This window comes from Poecile atricapillus, chromosome 1 (genome assembly GCF_030490865.1).
Source record: "Poecile atricapillus isolate bPoeAtr1 chromosome 1, bPoeAtr1.hap1, whole genome shotgun sequence".
Lineage (NCBI taxonomy): Eukaryota > Metazoa > Chordata > Aves > Passeriformes > Paridae > Poecile > Poecile atricapillus.
In genome coordinates this window covers 97,534,837-97,560,316 of record NC_081249.1, presented here as the reverse complement: position 1 = coordinate 97,560,316, position 25,480 = coordinate 97,534,837, and the positions used below count along the sequence as shown (strand labels likewise).

General features: G+C 35.7%; 1 protein-coding gene across 2 annotated transcripts in view; it reads left to right on the top strand.

Moving 5' to 3' along the window:
• Nucleotides 1–25,480, top strand: part of CBLB (Cbl proto-oncogene B) — a 126,674-nt gene that overhangs the window by 76,794 nt on the left and 24,400 nt on the right. For both annotated transcript variants that reach the window (XM_058854805.1, XM_058854795.1), the window contains exons 5-11: nt 896–1,052; nt 5,072–5,193; nt 7,316–7,453; nt 8,992–9,079; nt 11,370–11,501; nt 15,202–15,405; nt 23,149–23,334. In XM_058854805.1, the coding sequence (XP_058710788.1) occupies nt 896–1,052; nt 5,072–5,193; nt 7,316–7,453; nt 8,992–9,079; nt 11,370–11,501; nt 15,202–15,405; nt 23,149–23,334 (1,027 nt within the window). The remainder of the gene's footprint in view (nt 1–895; nt 1,053–5,071; nt 5,194–7,315; nt 7,454–8,991; nt 9,080–11,369; nt 11,502–15,201; nt 15,406–23,148; nt 23,335–25,480) is intronic.

Sequence of the window (25,480 nt, the reverse complement as noted above, 5' to 3'; positions counted from 1 at the left end):
ATGTGAGATCTTGTCCTAAATAATTATGCATTTGGTATATTTTGATTAATTAATTTTTTTAAAAAATATCATATAATCTGACCTCAGTGTGTGGGAGAACATTTCTAAGAGGTGTTACAGCTTAGCAAAATTTGGATTTGACCCCAATGACACAAAAATTATTGCTGTTATTGAGAGTGATAAGATGAAGTACATTCAAGTGATCAACCTCATCCCAGTTTCCAAATACAAGTACTTGGCTGGTGAAATAACTAACCTGCATTATCTTCAACTGTGGAAATAGAAACTGAATCTGACAGAACATGGCTTTGTGTGTTAGAAAGGATAATTCTAATTTCCTGTCTATTAAAGTTAATGTAGCTGTCATGGCTTATGACAGGGCTTGGACCATTCTTGGTGGTACCTGGTTGATTGCTGTCATGTTACTTAACCACTGTTCATGAGCTTTAACTATAGCAAAAATCACATAATTGTAGATATTAAATTGATGCTTATCATACTGGGAAGGGAGATTTTGAAGAAAGGAGTTTTTAACAAGCATAGAACTGGTCCTTTACATTGTCTCTGAAAGGATGTGAGATTGTTTGCAGCACCCGCTTGGTGGGGTACTTTGGTTTCTGCAGTGTTGTTTTTGTTGTACTCCTAAGGAAGCTTGAATATTTATCATTGTGAAATAAATGACACTTCAGCTGTGTTTAAAGGAAGGTAAGACATTCTTGTATTTGCTTAGGCTGCTTTCAGAAAACTTAATTTGTAGGGTTTTACTTTCCTTTGTAGAGAAACCAAATTAATGTTGCACTTCACTCCTTTGAAAGTTCAGTTTTGATGTCTGAATGAGGTATCATATCTTAAATATGTTATTTCACTGAATTTATTCTTTCTGCCTATTTAACAGAACTATAGTGCCATGGAAAGTGTTCAGGCAGTGCCTTCATGAAGTTCATCAGATTAGCTCTGGTTTGGAAGCAATGGCTCTTAAATCTACTATTGACTTGACCTGCAATGACTACATTTCAATTTTTGAATTTGATATCTTCACTAGATTATTTCAGGTAAGATTTGAAAATTTTAGATACTTATGTGAATTTTAGAAGCTTAGTGCTCTGAGACAAGGAAGCAGATTTTTTTTTAAAAACTGGAAGAACTAAAACATTATAATTTAGAAATAGAGTGCATTTCTTTTAGTCCATCAGTGGTGTTTGAGGCAGCAGCACATGCATCTGAAAAACTGAAAGTGTACAGCAGCACCTGCTTCATTTCTGCATGTATCTAGTTTTACTACAATAGCTTTGTGTTTGCTGCTTATTTTTCACTATTTTTAAATACATTCCTAGAAATGTAGACGTCCTTATAATCAGAGTTTTACTTGGGTTTTTTTTGTTGTGCATTTGTAATCTACATATTTGAGGTGTTTTACAAAAACATAAAGACAGTTACATATTAATTTACTTTAGGCTAAATGTAGGCCTAACTCTTTTTTTCATGAACCTGTTTTTGCCATTAATGCTTTATTGCTTATTCACAACAAGGAACTATATTTGGGAATAGCATTAATTGTATTGTTGTCAATATTTATAAAATTAACTTTACATATATGTTACGTGTCTATTTTAAACTTGTGTCTCTTCTACAGAGCATACTTAAGGTATTTTAGTCAATATGGAAGACTGTACTTGCATCCATATTAGATGTACTGTTTCTGAATTTATCACTTTGGATATTTCTTTTAAAAATATAAGAAACCGCTGAGATATACAACCATTTATTTGATAATTTATTTTCTTTACCATGTACAGTGGTAAACTAGTACAGAGCTACAAGTTGCACTAGGGAAGGTTTAGACTGGATATTAGGAAAAGTTTTTTCACTGAAAGGGTTTTCAAGCACTTAGGGACATGTTTTAGTAGGAATGCTGGGTTAACAGTTGGATTTGATGATCTCAGAGGTCTTTTTGGAACCTATATGAATATATAAATATTATTATATATAATACTATACATACTGTTAATTATACTTATTTATAATAATAATGTGTTATATATTATTATATATACTATTGTATGTGTAATATGCATAATATCATCATAACCTATATGAATGTATCATTATGAAGACTTGGCAGTACTGGGTTAACAGCTGGACTTGATGATCTCAGAGGTCTTTTTCCAACCTACATAAATGTGTCATTATTATTTAGCCTAATGGAGATACGTTCAAAATACCAATTTTGCATCAAACCCTGGGTTGATGTTTGTTCTGTTTTCCACATTGTCTTGTGCTAATTCTTGCTTAGATGTCCTAGTTTTGCTTTTGTGGGAAAGGGTGCCATTATGAAGGTGATCGTAAAATCTGGCAGGAGGGGATTAATGATTTTAGTATATAGAGTTTTGATTTTGAGTATCTCTTCTCCATTCTGAGTCAAAACAGTGTCACAGTTGCAAATGTTAATGGTGTCAGTAATCTCTTTTTAATTGAACCACAAACATTGGCCACTTATTTTCTTTGTGAGGCCACTGCTGGTTGGATTCATTACTGTGCCTTGTGCTAGAAGAGGGATCAGCAATATTTATACATGTAAAGACAGATGACCGGTAAGGGTTAACTTTTAATTCAGCAAAGAAGCAGAGAGATCTGTTTTGACAAACAGATTGGGTGCAAAAGCTGTGTAACTGTTGAACTGAACTTGAGCTGAACTTGGTCTGAGAACTTCTCCCAGAAGGTTACATTTTACTTCTCTAGTTTTTAAACAGCTTCTGTAACTATGTGTGCATACACCCACGGAGAGAAAATCCCAGTAAAGTAATCAAAATACTGTTTTGCCAACTGTGGGTTATGTTACAGAAAAGCTGCATTTGTAATACTATTTTTTCACACAAGCAAGCAAGACTAGGCTTTATGGAGATCCTTTGAAAGTGAAGTTGCTCCCCCTGCCTCCCCATTGTATGTATACACAACTTTAAGTGTTGTGTTCCCTGACCAGAGAGAAGCTTAGCACAGCAGAGTATCTGGATGCTCTGCAGAAACTTCAATCTGTTGCTGTTGACATGTCCTTTGGTGTGAAAATACTTCCATTGAAGAGAAGGGGTTAAAATCTTGTACCATTTAGCACTTCTGCTCTGGTAAGACTCCGTGTACGCAAGGCAAGCTGTGGGTTCTTGCCTTTGAATGGTTTGGGTTGGAAGAGACCATAAGATCATCTCATTCCAACCCCCCCTGCCATGGGTAGGGACGCACTTCTACAAGACCAGAAGCTCCATCCAGCCTGAACACTTTCAGGGATGGGTCATCAAATGAATGCCCCATACCGAAATGTTATGGATCAGCTTCCCTGGGCAACCTTCATTCCAATGCCTTCATTCCACTTAGACTGAAGAATTTCTTCCAAATATCCAGCTTAAACCTATAGTCTTTCAGTTTGAAACCATTCCCCCTTGTCCTATCACTCCAAGTCCTTTTGAAGCCCTTCTCCAGCTCTCTTGTATACCCCTTTAGGAACTGGGATGCTACACCAGGTTTCCAGGTTTTCAGAGCCTTCACTTCTCCAGGCTGAATAATAACAGCTCTCTCAGCCTGTCTTTATAGGAGAGATGTTCCATCCACCTCATCAACTTGCTGTCCCTCCTCTGGACTTGCTCCAGCAGGTCTGTGTCCCTCCTGTGCTGGAGGCCCAAGAGCTGGATGTGGTTTTCCACATGGGGTCTCACAAGAGCTGAGGAGATTGAGAATCTCCTCCCTTGCCCTGCTGGCCACGCTGCTTTGGGCGCAGTCCAGGACACATTTGGCTTTTTGGGCTGTGAGTGCACCTTGCTGGGTTGTGTTCAGCCTCTCATCCAGCAGCACACCCAAGCCCTTCTCATCAGGGCTGCTCTCAGTCCATTCTTCCCTGAGCTTATACTTGTGCTTGGGATTGCCCCAACCCCATGCAGGACCTTGCACTTGGCATTGCTGAACTTGTTGAGGGAGCTGGCAGGATGCAGTGTTGAATCTAGGACTGGGATTTTTTTTCTTTCCTCCTGGCTTTTGGACAAATTTAAACACTTCAGATTTCTTATACCCTCTGTGCTGAAACCTGTCTTCTTATTCCATGTGTCCAACTTGATGAGGCATTAATTTTAAAATAAATAGGTATTCATCTGTGTTTAGTTAGTGGCTAGGGTTTGCCTGGGAAATGTAACACTCTCAAGAACTGTTAGGATAAAATGCTCAAGCATATCATACAGGCATTTCATCTCTGCCCCTTAGAAGTTTTTGTAAAGGGAATTTTCAGGGCACATAAGAGCACAAGCCTCTTGTCTTGTGTCACTTAACTTCACCTGCCTTGATCTTCTGAGAAATAGGTTAATGATCTGCAAAACATCCAGAGGCAGTTTCTTGACTTCCCAAATGCTGGAAATGGACATTTATATATCTGAATGAATCTATTACTTAAAAAAAATCATCCTTTATTTACAGTAATGGACTGTTCCACATTCTTTGAAATCATAGCATATCAGGCATGTTTCACTGAATTTTCTGAAGCATATGCTACTCAAGTTAGAAAATACTCAGGTGAAGTGCTGTCCATATTTGTTCTGTTTTCTGGCTATAATACCATTATAGTGACTGAAGAAATCAAGATGGAAAAAAGGAATGATAGCTCAAATTAGGAGCATTATTACAATTCATTGTCAGTGTTACTTAACATTAACTATGAAAGTGCTTCAGGACCTCTCAGGCTTAATTGTGTTTTTATTAAACCATCATGGAGTCATACTTTCCAGGTTTTAACTAAATAAGATGTTTAATATTTTATGTAGCTATGAATAGAAGGTCTCTTAAATTCATGGTCTTCAAAATCCTTATCCAAAAAGCTGTGCTTGGTGTTCTTGGAATAATTCTTTTGAAGGAACACTTGTAGCAAAGTTGGGTATATAGGACAGTCCTTTGAATCATTTAGACCTAAAGCAAAAGTGTGTATTTTTCAGCTGAAGCTCAAACACTCCAGGTGACTCTGACATGCAGACTTGAGTTTTATTAGAAATACAGAGCTGCATGGCTTCATCTCTTTTACTTGTTTGTCTTCTCGTTGTAGCCGTGGGGCTCGATCTTAAGGAATTGGAACTTTCTCGCTGTGACACATCCTGGATATATGGCATTCCTGACGTATGATGAAGTGAAAGCAAGGCTGCAGAAATACAGCACTAAACCTGGGAGGTGAGAGGTTTCACTGCCGATTGCTTTCCAAATAAACTTGCTGTCTTGGAACCTACATAATTCTGCTAGGTTCATACTTCTATTTTGCATGTTTTTGCATTTTATTTAACACTTACTGAAGCACTGAAGAAGTGAAGCAAAAAAATATCGTATTAGCACACTGAAGTCTAAATATGTAAAAATAAACACAGAGAAATTGAAAATAAATTGCTTTTCCTTTCTTCTTCTGAATCAGGTAAAACAAGCAATTCATTATTGAAAAGCATATTTTAAAATATAATTTGATTTTCAAAATTTACATTGAATAAATGTACATTGAGTTTTTACTCAAAGCAAAAATCTTAACATCTTTCATGGCAACATTCAAGCTATATAATCTGTGATTTGTGTTCCTTTTGTGTTTTATATGTTTCTTTTTCCTTTGCCTGTGTCATTCTGTATCATAAAATCTTCACCTAGTAAAACAGTCAGATTAAAGAGCATGACATGTAGTTTATAAACACTTCCTTATGTGGTGCTATGCATAGTAAATCACTTAAACTGAGCTTTTACCATTATGTCACTGGTTTTTTTCTTCACTCAGGGGAAAAAATAAAAACAAAAATGTATTTAATCCCATATTACATACAATTTCTTTTGTTAGCTTTGTCTTACAGTTATGAAGTTTTGTCCCTAATGTCTCCTTGCTGAAATTGCTGCAGAAGCACATGTACACATAGTTAAAGTGCATTTTTTTGAAACTCATTAGTGAAGTCTACCAGCAGTTATACCCATGTTCTGTACTTGGTTTCTTCTAATTTTTAGCAAATAGTATACTGTATCAGAAGTTGTCCTAATAGTCAAGTGCATATATACAGAAATCTTGTGGTTCTAATGGAAAACTGCTGATTTTTAGCTTAATAATTGTGGTCACTACTGCAAAAATCAAATAACTAAGCTGATTTGGTGAGCATTTTATGTATTTATTATTTTCCCTATTATTGATTCTAATGCTGTGATAGAGAAATTACCCCATGTAGCTTTTATGTTCCTTGTAAATAGTTAATTTTAAGATACCTTTCTATTGCATATCAGAAAATTACTTTTTGAGTTGCTTAAGAGAAATGCTGGAGTGTGAAAGAGGGGATATGAAGTGAAATTTCTTCTTTAATCTGACTAAAACATCCTGCAAATTAAAAGATTCAGTTCAGATGAATAGTTAGTACTTCAATGTAATGTCGGCCCTACTGAAGGTTGTAAGAGCTCTGTCAAACTTCAGAGAGGCTTAGATTTCTTATATTAGTTTGAAATGAAATATAATATTGATGGGTAATTAAGAAAAGCTCCTCTGTAATATAGAATTGAGTTTGTGGTCTTTTGCTGTGAGATGCTTTTCTCAGTGAGGTTTTTGCATGTGAAATGGTGTCTGACATGAAAGGGAGTAGAGTTTTTAATAGGAAGCTCTATACATGCCCAATCCTGTTGCTTGTAAGCTTCCTTTTCTTCTGCTTGTGCTCTATGTCTACATTACGTATACTCCCAGCTATCACCTGTAACACACAGAAGTATTTAAATCTAAGTCAAATGGTGTAGTTAATATTTCACTTTACTGCAGTAGAAATGTTATTTCTTTTGTTCACCTCCAAAGGCTTACACAAAGTTACCATTTTCTAGTAGAGCAGGTTTTATCATTCATCTTTCCTGTTTCTGTTGCATCTAAAGATGCTTTATATTTTTCCTTCCACTTGTTCAGGTTATTGGCCTGCACGTGCACAAAAGGTGTCTGTTGTAGCTGTGGAGACTGGCTAATATCATACACTCTTCTTGAAGAGGTTTCTGGACATGTCTGAGTGAGACTGCTCACGGTGAATGTGCAGCTTTCACTCTGAGAACTAAAACATAAGCAGATGAAAAGCAGGGGCTAGGCAGCTACTCTTACTTTATTTCTGCCTATGAGAAAGTGACAGTGTAGAAGAGGCAGGTTTATTTAAGGTTATACAAAGAACATGGCAGAAGTTGGAATCTGACCCAAATGTTCAGAGACCTAATTCAGTGTTTGAACCAGAGGCCATAATTGCTCTCTTCACTTGTTTTGCTGAACTCTGAATTATACTGACTTTTCATTCATCCTGTTTTCATCAAGCTACATTTTCAGACTGAGTTGCACTCGCCTGGGCCAGTGGGCCATCGGGTATGTGACTGGTGATGGGAACATACTGCAGACCATACCTCACAATAAGCCTCTGTTTCAAGCTTTGATCGACGGCAGCCGGGAAGGATTGTAAGTACAAATTCTTAACAGCCACCATGGCTATGAAATCCTGATTTCCTTGTTCCCTTAATGCTTATATGGGTAGTTAAAGATGTTTAAAACAGAGAAACTGCATATGGTGGTTAGCATTATTTCAGAGTTTAAGGACCATTCGTTTAATTCATTTAAAAACAACTTGTTTCTAGCTAATTCCATTAACCAGAGTTACTGAAAGTTAACCAAAGTCATATCTCATAGCAAATAAATTCCATGAGAAAATAAAATGAGACAGTTGTTGCATTGATCCCTCCTTCCCCCCACAGCCCCCCAAGAGTCCCAAATGCACTTAGGCTTATTGAACAGTTGCTACTTCCAGTTACTCATCTGTCTAACTGTGGACAATGATTTGAAAGCTATGTAATTGCTTTTTTATATATTGTGCAGCCAGAACATTTTCCACATTCTAATAGTTTACTGAAAAGATTTATAATTATTAGAGAATGTAAGTTTATAGGGAGAAGTAGTACGTTTTTGCTAGGTTGGCTGAAGTAACAGACAAATATTTGGTGTCAGAATCTTTTCACTGGGATACATGTTTTGGTATACCCAATATAAATATATATAATGTGAAAGAAAGAGAAAAGGCAATTGATCAATCATTGGAAACAAAAAGACTGATAAATCTTTTCCAGTCTTGTAATTTTTCTCAGTCCTACACAATCTAGTATTTTTTTTCTGGTGTGGTGATTTCGTACCTGTAATAAAAACACACTTATATTGGTAGTGTTTCTCTCTGACAAAAACTGAGCAAACAAAAACTGAAGCTGAGAATATTTTATGCAGAGTGATGTTTTTGTACCTTATAACTTTTTCATTAGATCGCATAAAAATACATGACCTTTAAGAAACTGTTCCCAAGTTACAGGTAACATAAACCTGAATATAGAACAACATAGGGTTGCTGTAATGTCATTTGACCTATTGTTAATTTCCCACATGATTGAAATGCTCCCATTGGTTCTTGTTCTAACATCCAGTCTACATTAGGAGTTCTCAGTGTAGATTCTTGTCATAATATACACAGATATGCGCAGATATAATATCGTGACATATATATATCTCAAAATACACATACACACAAATGTGTTGCCGCCTTTTCTGCAGCTTTAGTTGAAGTAGTCTAAATAGAGTCCTGAGCATAATGCTCTCAGAGAGGAAATCACTAGGAAGTGTGTGCTCACTGTGAAACAAAGATCTGAAATAACTCTCTTTTGAGTTTCCCCTGGAAGGTTATCTGCTAATCAAAGCTCAGATGCATTCTGGTGGTAGCTATGCAAGTGATGCCAAAATCTGTCCTCTGCTTTTATAAATACGCTTGAGCATGTGTCAGAATGAATATGTAGCAATTTAGTTGCACTTAAAAGATAAAATAGATGGCTGAGGAAAGATGATTTATTTTAGTTAATGTCTACTGTCACTTATTCTGCCCCCTTGAAATTTTAGAAGTATGATTTAGCTAATAAAGCTAAAGAAATGTACATATTTATAACAGTCTTCTTGTGATGCAGCTATCTGTTCCCAGATGGACGAAGTTATAACCCTGATTTGACAGGATTATGTGAGCCCACACCACATGATCACATAAAAGTCACACAGGTATGTTGGCAGAGTTTTGAGTTACTTTGTAATCTTCACTTCTCTTAGTATCTCACCTAGAAGTATTAATAAGCTTTTATTAAAATGTGAGCAATAGGTTCATAAGACTGAAAATATATTGTTGATAGAAGGGCTTAGGTGAAGAACAGGGTAATAATCCTTTAAACTGTAGAGTGGATGGTGATGCAGACTGCACATCTTGGAATGTTTTGTTTATTGTGAGCCTTTTCCCAGTGAGAAGTGTTTCATACAGCTATTAAAGTTTTTTTCTGATGTTTATGTAACAAATTTATGTAGTTTGTTTTTTCCTTGCTAATAACAAAGGGGTATACAGAAACAAAATGAGAACCAAGTAATAGTTTTGAAGGCTGGATAGGAATGGTACAGTTGGTTGGCGAGTCCAGGAGGAAAGGGTCATACATCGCAGAAATATCAGTTCCAGGATATCCAGTTCTCTCCTTTCTTCTTTGTCTATGGTGCAAATCGAAAGAGAGATCATGGAAAACAGCAGAAGTGATTAAATGTTTAGACAGAGCCACTTTGCAGAGAATTGCAGAGAAAATTCGAATATGTAGTTGTGTTTATAGTCTTATTAAGTGATGATGTGATTAACTGTGCAAATGTTTGATAGTCATGTAGTTGGAAGTAGCCACCCCAAAAGAAATGCTTGATTAAAAATGATGCTGAAATTAACACTAGAAGGTTAAGGGATACAGTGCAGAACATTTTTCATTTTTCCTGATGCAAACATCTGGAAGACTGTGCGCAAAGAAAGACATCAGACTAGATACAAGCCATGCTGCTCCAGCTGGTCTTCTGTTTCTTCCAATCAGTCTGGCTGACCTTCTGAATCTTCTGTACTTCTGGGTGCTCTATATGCATTCCACCTCCAGAAGTATTTTAGAAAAGAAGTATTCTTTACTATCTATGGTATTATCAGAAATACCTGTTTTGTAAGTAAAAGAATTCCTAAAAAGAATTATCCGAAGAAAACCTGAACACTTCCACTTCTCTGACTTCCATCTTTTCCCTCCTGTCTTAAGATAATAATGAAAGAGTAATGGAGATTTATCAGGTATTTGTGTTGCTCAGAGCAATACTCCAGTCCATATCTTCACTTTTTGTCAAAGAAAGGAGAAGCAGCACGTGGTCAATGGCTACCTCGCTCCTCACAAGCCAATAATATTTTATTTTGTATCCATTGAATGAATCAAATTATTTCTGCACATGTAGTTATGAGGACATTATTAGCTAGTTCTGATGGTAATTCAACAAAGTTTGAATTATGGGAGTCTGCCTTAAATAATATGTAACTGAAGAGGTTTAAAGTTGTCACTAGACCTTCTTAAACTATGGAAAGATAGTATGAAAGTGGCTGCAGGGCTAGATTGCTGCAGATGGATTCTTTGCTAGAGCTTCACCATAAGCATCTTTAGTAGACTGACTACAGCTGCAGATGCAAGCTCTCACTTGTTTTCTCTTTTTCTTAGCCTCATGTCCCCTCACTTTACATAGCAGTAGCTGGTTATTTTCCCATGATCTGGATTGTACTTACTTTAGGATTTCAAAATTTGGTTTTTCAAGGCTAAAAAAGCTTATTTCAATACAAATGCATTTAACTGTTAGTTCCACAACAATAGCTAATTCTAGAAAACTATTCTGGACTTGATTTTTGTCTATTATTTATTCCATCTAATGGTGGTGTTCTACCTTCCTGTCAGTCTTGTAAGGATGCAAAGTACTGAATAATCTGTGCATGAATGTTGCCAAGTTATCCTGCAGGGTGTTGCCATACTTCCTTTACAAGGATTGTGTACTTTAACTTACAACAGCCTTGCTGTAGGTAAAAAGTGCTCTTGCTTGTCAATCTTCAATCCAATAATCTTCTTAGTCCAAAACTCACACCTAGAAATGAAAGTCCCAGTTTTGTTCCCATTCATCACTTCAATTTTTACTTAGAACCATATGTTCATTTTCTTCCTTTTAGCTGCAACCAAAGAAAAGCAGGATGTGTGCCTTGCAGAGAAGTTACATATGACAATTCTGTATAAAATCAAATAGGCACAGATATTTTTAACACTTTTTGGCATGAATTGTAGTATGTCACAGGTTGGAAGAAGCAAAAATGTAAGTAAAAAATTCAGTAACCTTAGTGTGGCTTTTAGATCCGTAGCAAGAGTTTCCTTAATTAATAAATAAAGCAGATTGGAAAACAGGGTATTTGGAGAAGTATATTCTTTGTGAACAATTCACTGGAAAGAAATAATTGCTTGATTTTTTTTTGTTACAGGAGCAGTATGAATTGTACTGTGAAATGGGTTCCACTTTTCAGCTGTGTAAAATCTGTGCAGAGAATGACAAAGATGTGAAGATAGAGCCTTGTGGACACCTTATGTGCACTTCTTGTCTTACAGCATGGCAGGTAGTGTCAGAGTTCAGTTGGTGGGGAAGAGGATGGATTTTTCTGTTACATTCCTGTTTACAATGTGGGCATATGTTTATTTTTCCAGGTGCAAGGATGAATATAGCTAAAATTATAAACTTCCTCATTTTTCAAACCAGGAATCTGTGAAAAATAAAGCTCCAGGAGTCTTTCCAGTCTGGACCTGTAGTCTTGCCAAGGCCATTTGTTGACTGCTGCTGAGTGGAAGCTATTTCCTGAGTGCAGTACCTACTCAGACAGTAGCTGGGCATTTGGTGCCAATTCAGTCACTTAGAGATCACTTCATGATGTATTTAAATGGCACAAAGAGGACATGTAGCTGCTGGGAATGGATAACTGACTAGACAGCATTTTATAAGGAGAGGGGATATCTTTGGTGAGAGGAGGATTCACTCAGTAGTAGAGGTCATGTATTGATCTGTAGAAAATTAAGCTTTTAGGATGCCTGTGTTTCACATTAGTAACATGCAAAGCACTGGAACACCTAGATGGCTTTAGATGGTTGTTGGACTAAGATTGAATGGATGGGAAACTCCCTTCTCTCAAAGTCATTTATGGAACATCCAAAAAAACCCAGAGACTTCCTGGTGACACAGGTTGGTGTGTTTTGTCCATCTTGTTCATGGGTGTTCCAGTCTGTGGGAAAAGGGAGAATGGGTACCTTTAATTCAGAGCAGCTGACCTAAAAAGTAGTGTCTGAAGTCCTCTTTACAGTTGTGCATCATCCCTGCCCCTTCTTTCATATCTATATTTTATGGGGAGAACTAAGGTTCATCCAGTTCTCTTTGTTCCACATTTAATAATCAGTCTATGCTTATAAATGTAGTGAGAAGAGTAAAAAGAATCCTTGAGTCTAGTCCATTTTGGACCTATTTTTAAATGAGTTCACCTCCATCAGTGTGTTTTCACTCCTACATTAGTGGCATGTCTTCAACTACTGTAATTTTCCTTTTCTAATTAGGACATTTTCTACCTAATTAAGAAAGCCTCAGTGGCAAACCAACACGATATATCAGAAGTATCATTTGAGTTTTTCTTCCATTAGCAATAAAGGTTTTTGAAAAAGAAGTACTCTCAGTTTCCAATTTTGTGTTCTTTGTGAAATTTGAGTTTGATGTTCCAAACACAAATCTCTCAAATTGGCCATAGATCAGAAATTCTGAGGAAATTCCATTTGAGGCATACCCACGAAAGTATATTTATTTCACTACTAAGTAGCTGCTGGGCTGGAACAATATTTCTCATTTCAGGAGTGCCCTTTCTCTATTCTTTCAAGTTTCGTTCTGAATGTCAGACATAGAGGTCTGACCACATAAATCATTGACTTAAAAATTCTAAGGTCTGTAGTTTTGTTAGTTTTGTTTGCTTGTTCATTTGTTTTTCGGCTCAGCTGACAGGGCTAAGCAGAAGGACTGAAATCTTTGTACTTCTGATTGTCGGGTGTCTTGTGGTGTGGTAGGAGCACGTTGCAGTCTTGGGCCAGTGATGTGCTCTGATTCTGGAGACTTGAGAAGCTGAGATCCCCAATATCTGGCTATGGGATAGGGATTCAGGAAGAGAATGACAAAGCATTTTAAGCTCAGAAAACTGACATTTTTGAATGCACCAGGTTTCATCAGAACACAGCTACCAGCTGTAATTGGTCAGGTACATTTCAGACTTCATTACAAATTTAACTTTTGTATAATTAGTGAGACAATGAAGAAATATTATAGTGTAACAGCATCAGCTGTTGTGAGCTTCTGGTGGGTTGTTTAATTGGCAGCATAATGGCTCGTTAGCCATGCCTCAAGAGATCCAATACAGATGTTTTCACTAAGCAGAAAAAATTTGAGTAAGCAACATCAGATCTGTGTAGAATACTAAGGATGATTGAGTTGTTCACCTTTATGGGGCTCAGTCTCTCAAATAAGACTTGGTTTACTTATTTCCTTTTTGTATTATGCAACAGGAGTAAAATGTCATTTTATACCACAGAAATCTGTTGTCTGAAAAGTACATGTTTTCTAAAAGCATATGTATAGGCTGTGTTGTAAGGCTCTGAATAACCTTTTTGAGGGCATGGGCAAGTGTGTGTGTTAATATAGACAGATATATATTCATACTATTGAATACAAGTCTGCTGATGTTTTTAGTTACTAAGACATTTTAAAGAAAGTATGGAAACTGCTAGTGCAGAACACAGGTACATGAAAGCCTTGAAAACTAAAAGCTCTGTTGCCTCACTGATAAGTTTTGGGTTTTTTTTTTATGAAAATGAAGCTGTAAGGAGTTGTATAGAGTGAGGGAGGACTTCTGTTCACTTGACCACAGCTACTTCAGTAGGCCCATATAATCTAAAGATGTTTTTTGCATTAGTGAAGTTGACTAATTAGTTGTACTTACAGTGCTGAAAGTAGAGTAGATGTGTCTTTCCATAGAAAATGAAAATCCAGTACTGATCCTGAGAGTGATGTCAGGAGCCATCATTTATGCTCATCTGGCCTTGTGATACAGCTTATCCAAAAACTGTAAAATCATCTGTCAGTTTAGTAAGACTGGCAAGTGTCAAGATAAAAATAAAGCTAGAAAAAAAGTAAAAGTTGTTTTTGCATCTGAGAAATCAAAAACCTATGCTTGCTTGGTTATATTTCAGTATCAGTAGGATATTTAGAATTAATGTTGGTGTTCATATCCTTTTAGCTGTCTGTCTACCTGACTGTAAATATAACACAACGTGATTTCTGATTTCTCTTTGAATTATCCTAAACTCTCAAAGCTTCATGGTTCTGGGTGTGGGTTTGTGGTTTTATTTGTTTTGGTGGTGGGCTTTTGGTTTTATTTTTAATAATTAGTATCTGTTGTGCTTCTTGATAGAAATATTTCTATAAGTGCTTGAAAAGACTTCTCTGATTTTTGTTCATTAGTAGTCTGAATCTAAAGGCTTTTTGTTTATTTCTGATGTGAAAAAATACATTTCTGAAATAAGTAAAAGGAATTGAATATGGATGCTTGAAAATCAGTGAACACATATGACTTAAAAATTAAAATTCAAGTAGTTCTCATTTCTGATACTATATGAAAATAATTCATTGTCTTATATAATTTATTGAAAATGTAGTTCAGTCCTGATTTTTTATGTAAATGTGAAGAAAGCTGCTTGTAGCCTTAGGTGTTCTGAATGCTGGTAATGCTGTAGCTGTGATGGGCTGAATATGTTTTTACAAGAGCTGCATGCCATAAAACTTGCTCCCCTTTTCTAATGTCAAATGAAAAAGAAATATTTTCTGGTTAATATAAAAGGTATATAATAAAATGCATTATCTCTGTCTACACACCTCACCTTCTTTCTCTTGAAGAAATAGCAAAATTGTAAGCCTGAAAGGAATCGTGTTGTCTCCTGACCTGTAATATTAAGACTGTTTTACTGCTTTAAAGAGATAATAGCTACATTTTGATTAGTTGTTTTTAAGTGAAGTTTAATCTGTTAAAGAGAGACAGCTTTAAACGTGCAGTCATTTTAAGATTTACTGTAGTTAAATATTTGTTAATCTGTTTCCTGTTTATTCCAGTCCTTCTTTACAAGCTTTTAGAGACTGATTGAGGATGTTTCTGTGCATAAGGTTTAAGTCCTACTTTTAAATTATTGCTGGTTTTGTTTCTTTTTTTAAAATCTATCTACTTTTTTGTCTTGCTGTAGGAATCAGATGGCCAAGGCTGCCCTTTCTGCCGCTGTGAAATCAAAGGAACAGAACCAATCATTGTGGATCCCTTTGATCCCAGGGATGAGAACTCCAGGTGCTGCAGTATTATGGACAGCTTTAGTATGCCCATGTTGGACTTGGATGACGATGATGATAGGGAAGAGTCTCTAATGATGAATCGTTTGGCTTCAGTCCGAAAGGTAACTTTCCCAACACTTCACAACAGCTAAACCCAGACGTTTGTAAACAAAGCTCCTGTAACTTTCAACAGTGAGAGGTTGCACTTCATGCTTTAGCTCACAGCATCTCACTGAACAGCTGTTGGATTGAAAAAAACAAAATGTGTCAATACAAATGCGTTAAAACTGAAGTTGAATTGGAGGAAAAGAATATTCCATATTCTCAGCTGAGGTGATGTGAACTGAGATAACTTAGTTTATAAAGGGTGAAGTATAAGTTTGCACCAGCTGAAACTCTTACTCAAATTATGCTGTATGGACAATTCCCTGAGCTTTTATTTGTAAAGAAGAAAAAAATTCCTATATGCATTTGTTTTCTGCACATGTGTGTACACATGCATAGAATGTTTTAGGATTAAAATTGAGTTTCTAAACAGTTTTCAATATTATTACTTCATAAAAGTGACTTGATGCCTAATTCATACTGCGCACAAGTAACTATGTTTCATGTGTAGTTATGTTTCATGTGTAGTTATGTTTCATGTGAGTTGTCCATAATTTTTTTTCTGTAATTTTTAGTATTAGGTTCTCTAAGTGGGAAAAGCATTTTTAAGATTATCCGTAGTGACTTTGTGTTTTGGGATATGTTTTGGGATGTTTTGTGTCCTGAAAGTGCTCTGTGTTAAATTCGGAGATCTTTGTTGCAGGAGATTTTATTACTGAGAAATAAGCACTGTCATTGACAAAAGTTAATTTTATGGTGATAGTTTTTTAGTACTGTATTTTGCTCTGGAATAGATATTGTCAAAGGGCATGCAACACTGATTTTGACAGAGCACTTACTAGACTTTACCTTATACTAAGGTCATCTAGATTGAATTGTTGCCTTGGAATTAATTTTGTAACATCTTACTTTGCCATTTCCTTATCATTGCATTTGTTAGGGGAAAAAAAAGCATTTTTCACCCTCATATCTGAGAGTATCTGTCAGTTAATATACATGCTGCTGATATCCTTCCTAACCTCTTAAGGCTTATGAATCATTCTTGTGTTGTGTACGTAATACAACATGCTCTACCCTTGGGAACAGTTTATCCTTCCTGGCTGGACTTAAATTGCAGTCTGCAGCATGACCTCTGTGAGATAGCCTTGAATTGATGGGCTTTTATAACGCTATCACTTCCATGATAAAGCAAAAATGCATTATGCCTTTATCAAAAGAAGGAACAGTAGGTTTACTATAAGAAGTCTTCTTTTAGGTATCCACCAAGTGCTTGAGTGCTTTGGTGCCTTGCTATTTTTGTTTCATTGATTTCATTGCTAGGTGAAAGAAATCTTCACTCTTCCAGCCTCTTGAAATCTATTTGAAATTGTTGAATTATTGGGTCATTTGGTGATTTTTAGGCGCTGTTTTCTTAAACTTGTTAAACTTATTACCATTGGTTGTGCAATGATGGTCTTAACCATGTCACCTGTACGTAATACGGAATTGTTTATTATTTTTATTTTTATAAATATTATTTTTGTTAGCAATGTCTTCATCAGACTTGCCTATTTCTTTAACCATGATTTGTTTTTCCTGCTAAGCAGTGTATCTTTGGAGCCTGCTAAAAGAAATTATATTTTTCTCTATAACATTATGTAGAACTTTATTCTGTGAAATTTTCTTTTCTTTGTCATTAATGTTGTTCATTTGAACAGGGTGCTGCATAACGACTGTGCTGTAGCAAAGAAATTTGTTGAAATTATGGAAGTTAGGTGTCAAAGACAGTAATTTAGCTCTTGCAGCCAACCTGCTGGTACTGTTGTAACTTTGTAATCTCAGTGAACAAATTTTTCAATTCTTTATTGCGTGGACTGTGGTAAGCTTTCTCAACATAAATCTATTAATCATTGAAAATCAAATGGGCTGTATTTGTGCCAAGTCACCTGGCTGACCAGTCTATGAAAAAAACTGGCTATTAGTGAGCTGGGCTGTGAAACCCTTTAGAAGAGGAGAATTTCAGGGACATGAAGTTCTGATGAAAGTGACTGTAGGGCTTCACAATGTGTTGTGGAAATACTCAATTTGATATCAGAAAAACATCAGTTCTGCAATTTATCACTCTAATGTGTGAACTGTACTCAGAAACACTCAGAAGTGTCTGAATTGAGTCTCTGAAAGACTTGAAATTGCTTAAAGGAAAAGAATAATCATGAAGCTCCTTTGTCATTCTTTAAAGGAATTAGTAAGTGGATACGGACTAAGAAAAATGAATAATTCCTGCTAGGTGTTGTGTATGAGTCAGCAGTAGCAGCAGGTCAGCTCTGACAGAGGCTTTGGAGAAATCCACTGCAGTTAGGCTGTTTATCTGTCTCATCAATCAGCTTTTTTTTATTATTATTATTATTTCCAAATTGTCTTAAGATATTTCTTAATGAACGAAAGAGTGGTGCCAAAACCCTCTGTTAATTGTTTCCTCACCGAGACATTTCCAGTCCTGTGGTATCAGATTAGCTAATGCAGTTATTTTCCAAAATGTTCCTCTTCTCAGCTTTTATTCTAGCAAGGCAAACATAATGAAATGCATACTAAAAAAAAAAAAAAAGAGATTACAGGCTCAGGTAAATATTGAAAATAGCTTTTTTTTTTTTTTATTATTTTTAAAGAGAGCATTTCAGTCTCTAGTAGAGTATGTTAGTTATTCTATAATGTTTAATATTTAATTTTCCTAATGAATGAAGAGTTTTCTGTCACTTTTCCTTGGTACAGGACATAATTTGATACACTTCTTTTAAAAAGAAAGAAAATAAGGAAAATGGATAGTGCAGGAGTTCTTGCTAAGAGCAAATAATTTTGAATTCCTAAGTGCTGAAGGTAATTGTTATGCAAATAATGTCCCATGAAAGCATAGACGGCTCTACCAGTATAGGAGTCTGAGGTTTTCAGTACATTAAAGTGAATTAATACTGTCTATAAATACTTTTGTCTAAAAGTAGATGCAGTTACCCCATCTGGGGTGTTACTGCCTTGTCTGAAATTATTTTCCTAGATATCTGAATGCACAATACCCTGATTGGTTCACCCTGTACTTTAAAATAATGATAGGAAATTGTCAAGGCTGAAAGACAGTTTGCCATGACTAGGCTTCTTCCAGCAGTTGAGCTAGGTCAAATTTGGTAAATCAGAACAAAATGGCTCTCAAAATATGGGAGAAGGCTGTTTTCACTCATTTCCTTATTATTAAGTTGACTTTTTTCTGGTAATGGAAATGGAAAAATGGTAATTTCATTTTATGAAATATAAAAATATGTAAAATTAGACTTGAAGTACGTATCTAGATATTCCCTTCAGCAGTACCTGAACTGACACATATGTATCACTTCCTACATAACGCTACACCTTGTTGGTGGGAATGTATTAAGATCATGTCACTCAACAGGAGTTACTTACTTAAGTGATTACTTACTAGTATTTGAAGGGTTTAAATGCTGGGAGGCAGTGTGCCTCCCCTAATTACTGATTCCCTTGGCAGTGTGCTGCTGACTCTTGCAGACCTAACTCCCTCTCCCTCCTTCACATGCATTTTCTTGGGTCAGCAATGATAAAGGGAATAAATCTGTCTTTTAAAAGCATGTTTAAAGTCATCAGTGTTAAGTGATGTAAATTTATATCCTCATGTAAGTTTTTAAGCCTAGATTATACAGCTCTGCCTAGGTCACAGCTTATCAAGAAATAACAAATACGTGAGTTACTCTTACCTGATTATAAATAAACTTCAGGAAATTACTTCTGGTGTAGGTCTTCTTGGACCTTCTTAGATGTGTCATGCAGTTTGAGGTTGCTCCAAGGACATTAACAGGCAAAATAGTATTCCTCAGTGAGTCAATTGTTAGGATTTATGTTGAATATGCTTTTCATATGTGCCTATTTGGCATAAAACTAAAAGCTCTTGATTCAATAGCCTGGCTGTTAATATTTCCATCAGAAAAAACCTTGACTAGAAATTGGAATCAGGGTTGGAAACAGACTTTTAGTTGAATTCACAACTGCTGGGGCAAACTGATACCAGTATATCCCAGTAACAGATGCATCTGATGGAATAACACGAGAATGGTCCCTTCTGCAGTACAACTGCAAAGTCGCAGCTGCTTTTCCTTTGGCAGCAGTCACACCAACCAGATGAAGACCATGTTGTTACAAAGGAGTCTGTGTTCTTCTCCTTAATTACATCTTTATTGCACAGGTCTCTGTGTGGTGCAGCAGAGCCCCTTTGTACGCTGAAGGTCTGTCTTCTGTCACTGCCAGTTCATTTGAGTTAGTTTGTGTCTTAATCACTTGATTGTTTTAGCTTTTTGTCACTGTTCTCTCTCATTGCACATTTTTTCCCAGTGTATAGAAAACACACAGAAATCTCCAGTAGGTGACAAACAGAAATTTTAGGAGAGTTTGCCACAAAGAGTAGATATTAGTGCATCTATTAATGCCTTGGTATCCACATGAGATGCAGCCATCTTCTTGGCCTAGCTGTCAACACACATAAAATGATGCAGCTAGGCACGTTGGATGAGGGTGGACGGAAAAATACGGGATTTTCATAATGGGAATATGATGGAAATCTGATACTGAATGCTGAGGAAAACCTATTTGTTGCTGTGGAATATTTGGATTTGTTTTATTTCTAGTATTGATGGATCCAAACAAGGAATTATTAGTTTGTCCCAGCAAAGCTTTTGCTCTTACTTCAGCACCAAGTGATGATACGGATTAAGCTTCCTTGTAGGGGGAGAAAAGCTACATTTGCTTGCAGCTATTTAACTTTCTCCTTTTTTTTTAAATTTTTTTTTTTAATTCTATTTTTTATTGTGCCTGATACATTACTCTAACTTCTTGGTCGTAATCAATTCCCTTTTTGAAATCTTTGGGAGTCACAGTATGTTCTGTTAGCATTCTGGCTGTGGTATAGCATAGTAGTCCAGGGGACCAAAAAATCCCTATTTTCAAACAAGACATAACAAGGCATGGATGTAAGCCCAAATTCAAGTCTTCTCACACACTTACTGCTTCAAAAATTTTCCATCTGGTTTTGTTAGTTGTGGTTTACTATCCACAGAATGTGATATAGGTAGCCAAATACCAAGAATAGATGGAAATAGAAGTTTATCACATAAATTAAACAGCTTGCTTCATTGGGTTTAAAAGCATGTCAGGGTTTAAGAATCTTGAACTTCTATATTAATGGGTTTTAAATGTGAATATTCTATGGTTTTTGTCTCTGCAAAAGCTAGACTGTTGTTGCAGCAGGAGAAAAGAAGTCTGACATGGATGTAACCAGTGAGCACACTGAGGGAAGAGGGCATCATTTTGTCTAATGATTCTTTAGAGCAGAACCATGTAAGAGAAGTTTGCCAGATAGAAGCAGGGATGGATATTCTTAAGATGATATCACTACAGTGCTGTTTACTTAGCTGGGATTTTTACAACTCCATGCAATCTCCTATTTGAGACTCTTGGATTGCTCTTTCAAGAAATTGCATTAATTAGTTTGATGATGTGACAGTTAGAATATTCTAAATTCCAAACAAGTGTTTCCTGTCCAATAATTGGTTTTCAGTATTTCCTATCTCTCTTACTCTTTGTTTCCTACTCCTATCACATATATGATTGCTCTTCTGGAACAATTCCCTGCTGACTGAAATGCATTATGTTGTGCAACACCGAAAAATGCTGTGACTTAACTACATCACTTTCATTTATTTTAAATAATTGAATCTTCTTGGAGGTGTGACCTGCCTTATTTATCTATTTCAGATAATTTGGGAAATAAATTCATTTTGTGTCTGCTGAAGTCAATCCTTTGAGTATATTGTATTGCATGGTTCTTCGCTTTCAGGAATGCTTTATGGAGTTGCAACTATACTTTGAAAACTAATGCTATTAAATGATATAATGTTTATTGTGCTGTTTAATTGACAGATGCCTTCTGATAAGGAAAATGAATTGACATTCGGTTTATAATAATGATAATTTCGGTTGCTCAGGCATGCTCACAAGATAGTTATCTTACTTAGTTATTAAACTTCCCTTAATGTTGAGCAGCTAAATGCTTCAGTAATTCATGTGCTTATCTTTATGGTCTCCCAGTCAAGGACAGGGTCATTCACCAATTAAAGGAAACAGAATTTAAATACTTTATTCAAGACATTTAATATGAGTATTATGACCACCTCTTCAATGAAAAGAGAAAATGAGAAACTTCTGGTAGCCATGAAGACCGCAAATCTTAAACTGCTCTGTCTCTTGAATTTGAATGTTTAGTTGTGACATTGAGCTTGCACATGTAGACAAAATGGGGAAGACTCTAAATAGCAGCAAAACAATCATCCTGATGATGGAGTTGCACATTACCCTTCTAGCTTTCAACATCTTCTCACCCCTCACCTGCATTTTCATTCACTGTTGACAGCAATACTTTGGTGGCTCCTATTTTTGAAGGAAATACAGTAGCAATCCATTGTATGGAATGGGAGATTAAACTAAGCTGTAGTACAGAGCATTGATAAAGAGTCACTGCTATAGATACTTTTCCTAAATCTGCTTTTGAATAGATGAAGTTTCCAGTTTCTTTAATACAATGATTGTGTATAAAGAAAGGTAGTGTTGCTTACTTGTTTACCTTGCTGAAGAACTTTCTACTCTTATTCCAGTTACCACTATGGGATGTTCAGCATTCATGAGAAAAAGCTTATGAAGAGAGGGGGGAGTCTATCAAAGGGGTTTAGCCTAAAGATGGGTGCATTTTTGCCTCTTTAAGCAAGCTGTGATATGAGAACAGTGGGATGCCTCAATGCACAAGTGGCCTAAGGCTGATCCTTCGTGGGAATGTCTTCCAGCTACTTGTGTCTACTCTCAGGGAAAGCACAGAACAGCACAGATGTTCAGGTTTATTACAGGGCACTGAAACTCATTCTGTGAGTTCATAGAAATAACTTGTACTGATCTGTGCAAACACCTGAGCTGTGTTTGTTAAAACTGAGCCAGATGAAGGGTTGGGACTAGTTGCAAAATTGGGTGGAGACCTATATTAAGAGTTGAAATCTTTGTTCTGATGAATTTGAAAGGATAGGTCCAGGTAAAAAGAAATCATAATTTGTCACTGGAAGGGGATGATAAATGTTTGTGTTATTAGTTCAATATTTGTTTAAATGATAAAATTATTCTAAAATTATTGTTGTAACAGCTTCATTTTTTGCTAATTTTGCTTCTTTCCCTAATATCTTGCTGGTGATTTTGATTGGTGAATTTTCAGAAGACATGCATTCTTTTTCATATGGAAGTATGATTTGAAATTGGGCAGCAAGCAATAACAGGCAATATCATGGATGTCCAGTTTTTAAAAGTAATTTGTAGAACTTTAGATTGAGTACTCTCTATTAATAAAAAGGTTATCAAGGGTAGTAGTGCTATGGTAGAATGGGGTTATGGGGTTTTTTTCCTCATGCTTGGCCACTGTTGTTAAGATTTTATACAAATTGCTGGAACATGTATTCTTTTATTTTCATCACAAGTTAACACAGCTCTTAATTTTGAGATAAAATGACTTGTAGAGTTCTTCTTCAGTAACTACAAGTTGAGCTGTACTGTCCAGATGTCCATTACGAAAAATGACTATCATAATTGACTCTTAGTAAGTATCTGCTAAGCATCAAGCATTTTAGTTGTGGAATGGAAGTTGTATACTTGATCATCCGGTAAAAGGCAATTTTATTTTTTCTATCCTGAAGTGCAATGAGAGGCAGAATTCACCAGTGACTTCCCCAGGATCTTCCCCTCTTGCACAAAGAAGAAAACCACTTCCAGACCCCCTGCAAATCCCACATCTTAGTCTTCCACCTGTACCTCCCCGTCTGGATCTGATTCAGAAGGGAGTAGCACGGTCACCGTGTGCCAGCCCAACTGGGTCACCAAAGGTAAGTGGCCTGAACCATTATTTCTGGATAGAATTCTGAGAAATTGTATTTGCTTTTTTCCAAGGTGAGCTTCTTGTTTGTTTTGTATAGTGGACTGTTACAAACATTTCCATGGATTTTGCTTTTTCAGGATTTTGCTCTGCCCAAAAGAATTTGAATTCCTTCTAGTTTAAAGACACTTAAGATTAGATCCATATTGATGAAGTCTGTTCTCTTTCCATAGTACCTTATATAGTTAAATGTTTTTGGCTGCATGTGTTGGTCAAATATGACTTCAGTTTGTCTGATGATTATCTTGTACTTGGTTATGGTCAGAATTTTAAAGATGTTGCAGTAATGGATCAGTTCTGTAACAAACTCTGATTAATGAAAATAAATAGAAGCTAAAGTTTCCTGAAAATAGATTTAAAGGTCATTATCTCATTAAAATTATATGTTTTCCTTTTATGATGATTTATGTTCAATTTGCACAGTGTCCTTACAAGAAAAATATGTGCAGATACACTGCTTTCAAAACCTTAAATGGCATATAATAGGACTCAAATTTCAAGGGAAATAATAATGACTCTATAGCAAATAAGATTGTATGTTATGTTCTGTAAAACTAGTGATACTAAAGATTCAATGATTTTTTGAGCGAATAAGCATGAAAGAGAGCAAATATTGTTTGTTGCTCTCTATAACAAGTTGATTGTTTTATTGTAATTGCTGTATAGAGGGAGTTAGATTAAAATTTTTCATTTTTATATGATTAATTCAAATTCAAGTTCACAACATGACTTGAAACCTGTGTGCTCATAATAATCCAGTTTGAAGTACCTTGTTTCAGGTTTTTACTTTAAGGTTGAAAAGCAGTATATTTAAGATTTTAGTGGTTCATAATTTAGAAGGAAAAAGAGAAGTCTGAATAGTTTATTTAATTTTCTTTCTTAACTTCCTGTATTATACAAAGGAATTTATAACACATTGAGGATATACACAAAGCATATGCCACATCCATTAAGAATTAGTTTTACAATAGGGGTTTTTGCAGAGTTCATGGCTTTAAAAGAAAAGCAAACCATGAATAGCGTTAATGCTGCTTTAATTTTTTGAAAATGCTTTTTTTACATGAAACTTTTCCTGTAAAAAAATAAATTTGCGGGGTGCAAGGGAAGCAGAACAGGGGCAACCAAGGATAATCTCATACATTAAACAAAATCATATTTGAGAGAAAAAAATATTATTTAGTCCTGCCAAAACTACTCCTTCAGGAAAAAATCATACAACTTTTCTGTTTTGCTCAAATTAAAAACTGTAATTTATAAGGTATAACAAAAAATCTGGATCAGGGTATTATTTTCCTGTGTTGACAGTGGAAATAACTATTTTATTTGACTAGTAAGTGAGTTAAACACTTCTTTATTTAGTTTACTTCCTTTTAAAATGCATGGGTCTGTAGTTAGAATAACTTTATTTTCTGTTCAAGTGATGTGTTTAGGTACTGCTTGAAGAGTAGTGTTGAGCTAGCCAGTGAAGTGAGAGCAAATGTTCTTACTTTAAAAAGTTTGGTGACCTCCATTTCTTTAAGTGATAATAAAATGCAGGCTTACCGAAGTCCAAGAAAATTATACATTCCCAGGGAAATAATCTTCCCTGTATTCCTTATGGTAGCTGGAGATAAAACATTTGTAAAGACCTGGCCCAGGTGTTACTTTGTAAATTGTCATTATTAATTCAGTCATAATGAAAATGTTTTAGTTTTGTCAGATTTGTGCTCAGATTTGTGCAGCTGTGAGGTTTTTTTCCTGATAACGTGGGTTTCAGCTTTTTAGTATTAGCATACATAATTTTAGACCACATTCAACCATTTATGATGTAATTCAGTTCTTAGAAAGCAGGTATTCTGACAAATGTTGCTTGCAGATAAGCTAATTGCAAGTAAAACTACAAACTAATTAGGTTGCTACCTGGAAAACTGAATGCAGTTCAATCAGATTTGGTACTCTAACACAGTGCATTTTGTGTAAAGATTGGAGTCATCCCTCGCTATATAATTAAAAATGAAATTTTTGTTTCTTCTTCTCCTTGCTCTGTAATCATTGCTTTATGTGCTCACTTGCTATCAGTGAGTATCTGGGATTTTATATTGTTTGGGATTTCGGGT